At 35.8% G+C, this 12,379-nt stretch overlaps 1 protein-coding gene across 1 annotated transcript in view; it reads right to left on the bottom strand.

Moving 5' to 3' along the window:
• Positions 1–12,379, bottom strand: part of PRKAR2B (protein kinase cAMP-dependent type II regulatory subunit beta) — a 414,633-nt gene that overhangs the window by 97,448 nt on the left and 304,806 nt on the right. The window contains exon 4 of the mRNA XM_053716571.1: positions 4,887–4,970. Within this exon, the coding sequence (XP_053572546.1) occupies positions 4,887–4,970 (84 nt within the window). The remainder of the gene's footprint in view (positions 1–4,886; positions 4,971–12,379) is intronic.

Here is a 12,379-nt window from a genome sequence, read left to right as displayed (position 1 = left end):
CTTGTCTTCACCTCACCGGGTATCACCGATCGGTCCTGGCTCCGATATCTTCATCCAACCCAAGCGGGGGCTAGACATCCACTGAAGAAGTCCAGAAGAGGGTCCAAAGTCTTCATCCTATCCGGGAAGAAGACGCGATCCGGACCGGCAACCATCTTGATCCAAGCGGCATCTTCTATCTTCATCCGATGACGACCGGCTCCATCCTGAAGACCTCCACCGCGGACCCATCTTCTTCCGGCGACGTCCAACTGAAGAATGACGGTTCCTTTAAGGGACGTCATCCAAGATGGCGTCCCTCGAATTCCGATTGGCTGATAGGATTCTATCAGCCAATCGGAATTAAGGTAGGAATATTCTGATTGGCTGATGGAATCAGCCAATCAGAATCAAGTTCAATCCGATTGGCTGATCCAATCAGCCAATCAGATTGAGCTCGCATTCTATTGGCTGTTCCGATCAGCCAATAGAATGCAAGCTCAATCTGATTGGCTGATTGGATCAGCCAATCAGATTCAACTTGATTCTGATTGGCTGATTCCATCAGCCAATCAGAATATTCCTACCTTAATTCCGATTGGCTGATAGAATCCTATCAGCCAATCGGAATTCGAGGGACGCCATCTTGGATGACGTCCCTTAAAGGAACCGTCATTCTTCAGTTGGACGTCGCCGGAAGAAGATGGGTCCGCGGTGGAGGTCTTCAGGATGGAGCCGGTCGTCATCGGATGAAGATCAAGATGGTTGCCGGTCCGGATCACCTCTTCTTCCCGGATAGGATGAAGACTTTGGACCCTCTTCTGGACTTCTTCAGTGGATGTCTAGCCCCCGCTTGGGTTGGATGAAGATATCGGAGCCAGGACCGATCGGTGATACCCGGTGAGGTGAAGACAAGGTAGGAAGATCTTCAGGGGCTTAGTGTTAGGTTTATTTAAGGGGGGTTTGGGTTAGATTAGGGGTATGTGGGTGGTGGGTTGTAATGTTGGGGGGGGTATTGTATGTTTTTTTTTACAGGCAAAAGAGCTGAACTTCTTGGGGCATGCCCCGCAAAGGGCCCTGTTCAGGGCTGGTAAGGTAAAAGAGCTTTTAACTTTAGTAATTTAGAATAGGGTAGGGCATTTTTTATTTTGGGGGGCTTTGTTGTTTTATTAGGGGGCTTAGAGTAGGTGTAATTAGTTTAAAATTGTTGTAATATTTTTCTTATGTTTGTAAATATTTTTTTATTTTTTGTACTTTAGCTAGTTTATTTAATTGTATTTATTTTTAGGAATTGTATTTAATTAATTTATTGATAGTGTAGTGTTAGGTTAATTGTAGGTAGTTTATTTAATTAATTTATTGATAGTGTAGTGTTAGGTTTAATTGTAACTTAGGTTAGTATTTATTTTACAGGTAATTTTGTAATTATTTTAACTATTTTAGCTATTAAATAGTTCTTACCTATTTAATAGCTATTGTACCTGGTTAAAATAATTACAAAGTTGCCTGTAAAATAAATATTAATCCTAAAATAGCTACAATATAATTATAATTTATATTGTAGCTATATTAGGATTTATTTTACAGGTAAGTATTTATCTTTAAATAGGAATAATTTATTTAATAAGAGTTAATTAATTTCGTTAGATGTAAATTATATTTAATTTAGGGGGGTGTTAGTGTTAGGGTTAGACTTAGCTTTAGGGGTTAATACATTTATTAGAGTAGCGGTGAGCTCCGGTCGGCAGATTAGGGGTTAATAATTGAAGTTAGGTGTCGGCGATGTTAGGGAGGGCAGATTAGGGGTTAATACTATTTATGATAGGGTTAGTGATGCGGATTAGGGGTTAATAACTTTATTATAGTAGCGCTCAGGTCCGCTCGGCAGATTAGGGGTTAATAAGTGTAGGCAGGTGGAGGCGACGTTGTGGGGGGCAGATTAGGGGTTAATAAATATAATATAGGGGTCGGCGGTGTTAGGGGCAGCAGATTAGGGGTACATAAGGATAACTTTGTTGGCGGCGCTTTGCGGTCGGCAGATTAGGGGTTAATAAGTGTAGGCAGATGGAGGCGACGTTGAGGGGGGCAGATTAGGGGTTAATAAATATAATACAGGGGTCGGCAGTGTTAGGGGGAGCAGATTAGGGGTACATAAGGATAACGTAGGTGGCGGTCGGCAGATTAGGGGTTAAAAAAAATTATTCGAGTGTCGGCGATGTGGGGGGACCTCGGTTTAGGGGTACATAGGTAGTTTATGGGTGTTAGTGTACTTTAGAGTACAGTAGTTAAGAGCTTTAGAAACCGGCGTTAGCCCAGAAAGCTCTTAACTACTGACTTTTTTCTGCGGCTGGAGTTTTGTCGTTAGATGTCTAACGCTCACTTCAGAAACGACTCTAAATACCGGCGTTATAAAAATCCCATGGAAAAGATAGGATACGCAATTTACGTAAGGGGATCTGCGGTATGGAAAAGTCGCGGCTGAAAAGTGAGCGTTAGACCCTATTTTGAGTGACTCCAAATACCGGCGGTAGCCTAAAACCAGCGTTAGGAGCCTCTAACGCTGGTTTTCACGGCTACCGCCAAACTCCAAATCTAGGTGTATAACTTTACACTTATTTTGGCAATATTACACAACTAATGAAAGTTTAATAAATACATCTACAAGTTATCCTCAGACTAATCTTTTCTTTGAATGCACCATTCTATCTAGCATTTGTTTAGTGTTTAATGTTCCTTTAATTCCAATCTTTTAGTGTTTATTGTGCATCCCAACTTGGTCATTTTTTGGCTTCTGTAACAACAGTATTCCAATGTGTTAGAAAAATGTTTTTTTTTTTTTTTAGAAATTGTTAGCCCATCTGCAATAACGATTAAACTTCCAGATGCCCTACACTTGTATTGGGTAAAAAGGCTAAACAGTACATGTTTCAGGAGATTTCACAAGCATTTCAATGACCAGCCAATGGGAAAATTCATCAAAAAAATGAATTGCTTATTGATGGCTGCCTTTTCCATTAGATGGCATTACGGTATTATTAGTTTTGCCTGGGAGGCCAAAAAGTCAGCGGTACAGCCTATACCGACAAGATTCGTACCGCCATCTAAAGTCAGTAGTTATGGGTTTTGTGCTACAAAGCTGTAGCATAAAACTCATAACTAAAGTGTTAAAAAGTACACTAACACCCATAAACTACCTATTAACCCATAAACCAAGGCCCTCCCGCATTGCAAACACTATAATAAAAATATTAACCCCTAATCTGCCGCTACGGACATTGCCACCACTATAATAAACATATTGACCCCTAAACCGCCGCACTCCCGCATCGTAAACACTAATTAAAGGGTGGGTTTATTGGGTAGGTTTTATTTTTAGATTAGGGTTTTGGGCAAGGAAAAAGAGCTAAATGCCCTTTTAAGGGCAATGCCCATCCAAATGCCCTTTTCAGAGCAATGGGGAGCTTAGGTTTATTTAGATAGGGTTTTATTTGGGGGGTTTGGTTGTGTGGATGGTGGGTTTTACTGTTGGAGGGTTTGTTTGTATTTTTTTTTTTACAGGTAATCCCCCGCAAAAGGCCCTTTTAAGAGCTATTGGCAGTTTAGTTTAGGCTAGGGTTTTTTTTTATTTTGGGGGGCTTTTTTATTTTGATAGGGCTATTAGATTAGGTGTAATTAGTTTAAATATTTGATAATTTCTTTTTTATTTTGTGTAATTTAGTGTTTTTTATTTTTTGTAATTTAGCTAATTGTATTAATTACTGTAATTTATTTAATTGTAGTGTAATGTTAGGTGTTAGTGTAAGACAGGTTAGGTTTTATTTTACAGGTAAATTTGTATTTATTTTAAATAGGTAATTAGTAAATAGTTAATAACTATTTACTAACTAGTCTACCTAGTTAAAATAAATACAAACTTAGCTGTGAAATGAAAATAAAACCTAAGATAGCTACAATGTAACTATTAGTTATATTCTAGCTAGCTTAGGGTTTATTTTACAGGTAAGTATTTAGTTTTAAATATGTATTAGGTAGGTAATAATAGTAAGTTTTATTTAGATTTATTTTAATTATATTAAAGTTAGGGGTGTTAGGGTTAGACTTAGGGTTAGATTTAGGGGTTAATATATTTATTTAGTGTTAGTGATGTGGGAGGCCAGAGGTTTAGGGGTTAATAACTTTAATATAATGGCGGTGGTGGCGACGTTAAGGGTGGCAGATTAGGGGTTAATAAGTGTAGGTAGGTGGCGGTGACGTTGGGGGCGTCAGATTAGGGGTTAATAAGTGTAATGCAGGTATCCACGACATTGGGGGCGGCAGATTAGGAGTTAATAAGTGTAGGTAGGTGGCGGCGACATTAGGGATGGCATATTAGGGGTTAATAAGTGTAATGTAGGTGTCCGGGCGGCAGATTAGAGGTTAATAAGTGTAGGTAGGTGTCGGCGACATTGGGACAGCAGATTAGGGGTTAATAAGTGTAGGTAGGTGGCAGCGACATTGGGGCAGCAGATTAGGGGTTAATAAGTGTAATGTAGGTGTCTGCGATGTCGGGGTTGGCAGATTAGGGGTGTTTAGACTCTGGGTTTATGTTAGGGTGTTAGGTGTAAACATAAATTTTCTTTCCCCATAGGAATCATTGGGGCTGCATTATGGAGCTTTACGCTCCTTTATTGCAGGTGTTAGACTTTTTTTTAGCCGGCTCTCCCCATTGATGTCTATGGGGAAATTGTGCACGAGCACGTAAAAGCAGCTCACAGCAGCGCTGGTATTTGTGTGCGGTATGGATTGGAATGGCATTGAATTTGAAAAACAGCTTATTACACTGAGTAAACCCATTTGAAGATCCTCTATCAGATTATAAATCCCAAAAAACAAAAACACAAAACAAATCAAATTACAAAAACACTTACTTGATCGAGGTTCTTGAAGAAAAGTATATATTTGCAGGCTTCTTGCAATCTGTTTCGCTGTTCATCTGTTTTTGGGTTAATAATCTGCATATTACAAAAAAATATTATTAAATAAACTTCAATAAAGGGATATAATAATAGCTAAAAAATAATATTTATTTGCTGATGTTAGAATAAGTGCTGTTACTGTATATGACAAATTAACACAATATTAACAACATTTTATTTTTGACCAGTTACTCAGTAGTTTTAAGGATGAAATTATCTAAGAGCTTTTAAAAACTATTCTGCATTTTCAATTACATGATTTAAAAAAACAAAACAAAAGAGTAATTTTGTGAATAGAGTCGAGTTTTTGTAAGTTAAATAACCTATTTCAATATATATTTTGTTTTTGCTTTTAATGTTTGACCTGTTTTAGATGTGAAAAGTTTAAACACTGCAAATTTCAGAGCCTTTGTGATCATACAGGAAAATATTTGCGCAATTGGATTTTTCATTTCCTAGAGAGAATTTGGTGATTCTCCTATAAGTCTATCATTAAGATCGCGTCACATGCAAAATGCTAAAGGCAATGTTATGCTTATAACTGAGCAGTGTTTTTAAGTCAGCAGATCTTAGCGCTTTTTTTGCATTAAATATTGAAACGCAATATTTACCAACAGGATGTGTTATCGTTTAGATAGATAATGAAAAGTTAAATCTTCGTAAACAAGTGGCAATAAATATACAATAAATCCTTTTCCTTTCTTAAGAGTGGGAGGTGTTTTCATTTAAAAATTAGCTAATCAGATTCCAAAGCATTTCAACTCAAATTCAAAGTTATTAATTTTTTGTGAGTAATCATTTATGATTTTTTTAAATTATATTATTTTATTCTTATACTATAATATATTTTAGTCACACATGATCAATTCTTAGATTTGCTGCTATTAGTAGGTGATAACTTCTATGACTATAGTCCATGTGACTGACACATGTTGGAATTACCCACTGTGGCTCACGTTTTTTACTATCTTGTTAATGTTTTGTGTTTGTTTCATCTAATAAAGTTTCTTTAATTATGAATTCCGAAACTCAGTATAGTTTGCTTTGCATTTCATATAAGGATGTACAACTAATCACTTTGTCTTACTATGACTAATTTCCCTTTATACCAAAGTCACCCAAACCTTTTTACATAGGTGCGCAGTCATGTATGGCGTGATTACACAAGATTATATATTCACTTTTATAGTAAAGATAATGCTTCATTAAATTATACTCACATTTTAAGATACAATTAAATTAAACTAGTTGATATTAATTGATTAGTTTATATTAATTTGACGTAGAGGTACTGACATATAAGTACTCAATTATACAAAATTTGGTACAAAAAATCTTGGATTGACAAACATGGTCCTGGGCTTTAGTATGGTGGCCCTGCTTTTAACTAGTTTAATACAATTATTATATTGCACTGGTGTTCAGTGAAATCCATATGGATGTGTTTAATTAAAATGTATCATTTATTGTGTTACAAAATGTACACTGCAAAGTTAAAGGGACACTGAACCCAAATTTTTTCTTTTGTGATTCAGATAGATCATGCAGATAGATCAAATCTAGAAACATATCACTTAGGGAGTTTTTCGAATACAATTGAATATTTTAGTAATGAACTATCACCATTTAAAGAAGATCTAGAATAAAAATCCATAGAAAAGGAAATAATTACTAATTTAAAATCTATCGGCTAGATTTGGAGTTTGGCGTTAGCCGTGAAAACCAGCGTTAGAGGCTCCTAACGCTGGTTTTAGGCTAACTCCGGTATTTGGAGTCACTCAAAAAAGGGTCTAACGCTCACTTTTCAGCCGCGACTTTTCCATACCGCAGATCCCCTTAAGTCAATTGTGTATCCTATCTTTTCAATGGGATCTTTCTAACTCCGGTATTTAGAGTCGTGTCTGAAGTGAGCGTTAGAAATCTAACGACAAAACTCCAGCCGCAGAAAAAAGTCAGTAGTTAAGAGCTTTTTGGGCTAACGCCGGTTCATAAAGCTCTTAACTACTGTACTCTAAAGTACACTAGCACCCATAAACTACCTATGTACCCCTAAACCGAGGTCCCCCCACATGGCCGCCACTCGATTAAATTTTTTAACCCCTAATCTGCCGCCCGCCACCTACGTTATACTTATGTACCCCTAATCTGCTGCCCCTAACACCGCCGACCCCTGTATTATATTTATTAACCCCTAATCTGCCCCCCACAACGTCGCCGCCAGCTACCTACAATAATTAACCCCTAATCTGCCGACCGCAAAGCGCCGCCACCTACATTATAGCTATGTACCCCTAATCTGCTGCCCCTAACACCGCCGACCCCTATATTATATTTATTAACCCCTAATCTGCCCCCCTCAACGTCGCCTCCATCTGCCTACACTTATTAACCCCTAATCTGCTGAGCGGACCGCACCGGTACTATAATAAAGTTAATAACCCCTAATCCGCCTCACTAACCCTATAATAAATAGTATTAACCCCTAATCTGCCCTCCCTAACATCGCCGACACCTAACTTCAATTATTAACCCCTAATCTGCCGACTGGAGCTCACCGCTATTCTAATAAATGTATTAACCCCTAAAGCTAAATCTAACCCTAACACTAACACCCCCCTAAGTTAAATATAATTTTAATCTAACAAAATAAATTAACTCTTATTAAATAAATTATTCCTATTTAAAGCTAAATACTTACCTGTAAAATAAATCCTAATATAGCTACAATATAAATTATAATTACATTGTAGCTATTTTAGGATTAATATTTATTTTACAGGCAACTTTGTAATTATTTTAACCAGGTACAATAGCTATTAAATAGTTAAGAACTATTTAATAGCTACCTAGTTAAAATAATTACAAAAATACCTGTAAAATAAATCCTAACCTAAGTTAGAATTAAACCTAACACTATACTATCATTAAATTAATTAAATAAAATACCTATAATTACCTACAATTAAACCTAACACTACACTATCAATACATTAATTAAATACAATATCTACAAATAACTACAATGAAATAAACTAACTAAAGTACAAAAAATAAAAAAATATTTACAAACATAAGAAAAATATTACAACAATTTTAAACTAATTACACCTACTCTAAGCCCCCTAATAAAATAACAAAGACCCCCAAAATAAAAAATGCCCTACCCTATTCTAAATTACTAAAGTTCAAAGCTCTTTTACCTTACCAGCCCTGAACAGGGCCCTTTGCGGGGCATGCCCCAAGAAGTTCAGCTCTTTTGCCTGTAAAAAAAAACATACAATACCCCCCCCCAACATTACAACCCACCACCCACATACCCCTAATCTAACCCAAACCCCCCTTAAATAAACCTAACACTAAGCCCCTGAAGATCATCCTACCTTGTCTTCACCTCATCAGGTATCACCGATCCGTCCTGGCTCCAAAACCTTCATCCAACCCAAGCGGGGGCTGGTGATCCATCATCCGGTGGCTGAAGAGGTCCAGAAGAGGCTCCAAAGTCTTCATCCTATCCGGGAAGAAGAGGCGATCCGGACCGGCAACCATCTTGATCCAAGCGGCATCTTCTATCTTCATCCGATGACGACCGGCTCCATCCTGAAGACCTACACCGCGGACCCATCTTCTTCCAGCGACGTCCAACTGAAGAATGACGGTTCCTTTAAGGGACGTCATCCAAGATGGCGTCCCTCGAATTCCGATTGGCTGATAGGTTTCTATCAGCCAATCGGAATTAAGGAAGGAATATTCTGATTGGCTGATGGAATCAGCCAATCAGAATCAAGTTCAATCCGATTGGCTGTACCAATCAGCCAATCAGATTGAGCTCGCATTCTATTGGCTGATCGGAACAGTGTAGTGGCTATTGGCTGATCGGAACAGTGATAGTGTAGTGTTAGGTTTAATTGTAGGTAATTGTAGGTATTTTATTTAATTAATTTAATGATAGTATAGTGTTAGGTTTAATTCTAACTTAGGTTAGGATTTATTTTACAGGTAATTTTGTAATTATTTGAACTAGGTAACTATTAAATAGTTCTTAACTATTTAATAGCTATTTAAATAGTTCTTAACTATTTAATAGCTATTGTACATGGTTAAAATAATTACAAAGTTGCCTGTAAAATAAATATTAATCCTAAAATAGCTACAATGTAATTATAATTTATATTGTAGCTATATTAGGATTTATTTTACAGGTAAGTATTTAGCTTTAAATAGGAATAATTTATTTAATAAGAGTTAATTAATTTCGTTAGATTAAAATTATATTTAACTTAGGGGGTTGTTAGTGTTAGGGTTAGACTTAGCTTTAGGGGTTAATACATTTATTAGAATAGTGGTGAGCTCCGGTCGGCAGATTAGGGGTTAATAATTGAAGTTAGGCGTCGGCGATGTTAGGGAGGGCAGATTTGGGGTTAATACTATTTATTATAGGGTTAGTGAGGCGGATTAGGGGTTAATAACTTTATTATAGTAGCGCTCAGGTCCGCTCGGCAGATTAGGGGTTAATAAGTGTAGGTAGGTGGAGGCGACGTTGTGGGGGGCAGATTAGGGGTTAATAAATATAATATAGGGGTCGGCGATGTTAGGGCAGCAGATTAGGGGTACATAGGGATAATGTAAGTAGCGGCGGTTTACGGAGCGGCAGATTAGGGGTTAATAAGTGTAAGGTTAGGGGTGTTTAGACTCGGGGTACATGTTAGAGTGTTAGGTGCAGACGTAGGAAGTGTTTCCGCATAGCAAACAATGGGGCTGCGTTAGGAGCTGAACGCGGCTTTTTTGCAGGTGTTAGGTTTTTTTTCAGCTCAAACAGTCCCATTGTTTCCTATGGGGGAATCGTGCACGAGCACGTTTTTGAGGCTGGCCGCTTGCGTATGCAACTCTGGTATCGAGAGTTGAAGCTGCGTTAAATATGCTCTACGCTCCTTTTTTGGAGCCTAACGCAGCCTTTATGTGGACTCTCAATACCAGAGTTATTTTTACGGTGCGGCCAGAAAAAAGCTTAGCTTTTCGGGTCGTTACCGACAAAACTCCAAATCTAGCCGTATAAAAATAGAAACTCAAGAAATAAAAAATAAGAATATGAGTAGAGATCATTCAGATTATAATAATATTAATAATCTAAAAAATTCAGCAAATGAGGGTAATTTAAGTAATTCAAATAATCCCATAGAAAAACAAATGGAGGATAAAATAATTATAGATAATCCACAGGAGATTTGTAATGAAAGCTGGAAAGTTTTTTCTAAAAAAAAAATAATAATAGTAAAAAAAAGAAAGAAAAAAGTGAATATAGAGGAGAAAGGTATTTTGAGAATTATAGAGAACCTTATTAACACAGGAGTAATTATAATGACCAACAAAATAGTAACTCAAAACCAGGGAGAAGAGAAGGTAACTTTAATAGATGGAGAAATAGCATATCTGACAACCGAAAACAATGGGTTAATAAGGATAAGGAATATACTTATCAGGAGAAATATAATGTAAATAGGGGAAATCAGAAAGACAATTGGAACACTCCAAAAAGAGAATATACACAGGGACAAAATATAAATAAAAATTGGAGAATTCAAACTTCTAATAGATTTACACCATTAGATAATGAATATAAACAAACTTGGAAACAAGATAAGTCTTCAAGGTGGGAAAAAGAGGATATACTAAATAAACAAGGATAATCACATCAATATGGACATAGAACTTTAGATTCATACAATAGGCTAGGATCATCTAGATCTTTTTTAGAGGAGGATATAAGACCATCAGAAAGAATGAAAAAAAGAACAAGAGAGGAAATAGAGGAAGGGGAACTAAGAGAACCCCAGAAAAAGATGAGGTAGATAATAGGGGAATCTTTACATTAAGTGATATTCAACTGTCTCAGGAAGAAACCAAACTATTAAAGAAAGGACTATCATTCGCTCCCACTTAATAAATTTGATACATTATTAAATGTTAACAAGTTTATAAAAAATCTCACTCAAAAAAGATATTTTTTTAAAAATCCGATTATTAGGGATTCATACCCCATTAAATGAGAATTTTTACAGACAGAGTTGAAAGCTAAGTCTCAGTTTTTTTCCTACGCAGGATAAAGGAAAAAATTTAGAACTTTTTGAAAAATTAGTAAAACAAGATATAGAAAATTTAAAAAAAATGATAAACCTATAAAAACAAATTTAACCAAAAGAGAACAGGTACTACTAAAAGAACTTAAAAATAATAATAATAATGTGATAATTAAGCAGGCGGACAAGGGTGGTGGAGTTGTCATTTTAAATTCAGCAGATTATTTGAAAGAGTCTGAAAGACTACATAGTGATGAAAGTACATATAAAAAGATAAAATTAAATCCATTAAATAAACAAAAATTACAATTATAACTATTACTTAAAGAAGCATATAAAAAAAGGAATAGTTTATAATAAGGAAGTTGAATTCCTTATTGAGAAACATCCTAGACATCCCGAATTTTATTATTTACCAAAAATACATAAGAGTCTGATAAATCCCCCGGGGAGACCTATTATTTCGGGGATCCAATCTTTAACTTCTAATCTGTCCCAATATATTGACCATTTTCTTCAAAATTATGTAGTTAAGCTTGAAGCTTATCTTAAAGACTCAACAGATCTTATCAAATCTTTATCAAATATTGAGTGGAAAAATGAATATTTTATTATAACATGCAATGTAAATTCCTTATACACAAGCATTAAACATGAAATTGGAGTGGAAGCTGTAGATTATTTTCTCCAGAAAGATAAAAATATGAGATATGAGCAAATAGATTTTATTAAACAATGTATTATGTTCATTTAAAAAAATAATTATTTCAATTTTAATGGCCAATTCTACCTTCAAGTACAAGGTACTGCGATGGGCGCCAAGTTTGCCCCCAGTTATGCGAACCTAATGATGGACTATTTGGAAGATAAGATCGTATTTAATGGAAACTGGGAGGCAAACTTAGTGCTCTACCGCAGATTTATCGACAATATTTTTATCACATGGAGGGGGGATATAGAAATATTCAAATATTTGGTCTAAATTTCACTCATGAAATTAATAAAAATCATATTAATTTTTTGGATCTAGACATAGATGTCAGAGATGGTGAATTTTACACTTCAACTCATTTTAAAACAGTTGATTCAAACAACTACATTCACAATAATAGCTGTCATTTTAGAAGATGGATAAATAATATACCAAACAATCAATTCACAAGAATAAGGAAAAATTGTTCTAGATTAACTGATTTTGAAATACAAGCAGATCAATTGGAAATTAAATTTAAACAAAGGGGATATGATGATAATAAGTTAATTAATGAAGCTATGGAACAAGCAAGAAAAAGAGATAGGTCCGAATTGTTACAGAGAAAAGTAAAAAACTAAAGACACTTTATGGACACCTTTTGTCACAAATTTCAATAC

This window comes from Bombina bombina, chromosome 6 (genome assembly GCF_027579735.1).
Source record: "Bombina bombina isolate aBomBom1 chromosome 6, aBomBom1.pri, whole genome shotgun sequence".
NCBI classification, from domain to species: domain Eukaryota; kingdom Metazoa; phylum Chordata; class Amphibia; order Anura; family Bombinatoridae; genus Bombina; species Bombina bombina.
The sequence above is the reverse complement of the archived record's forward strand: the minus strand, read 5'-3'. Positions and strand labels throughout refer to the sequence as shown.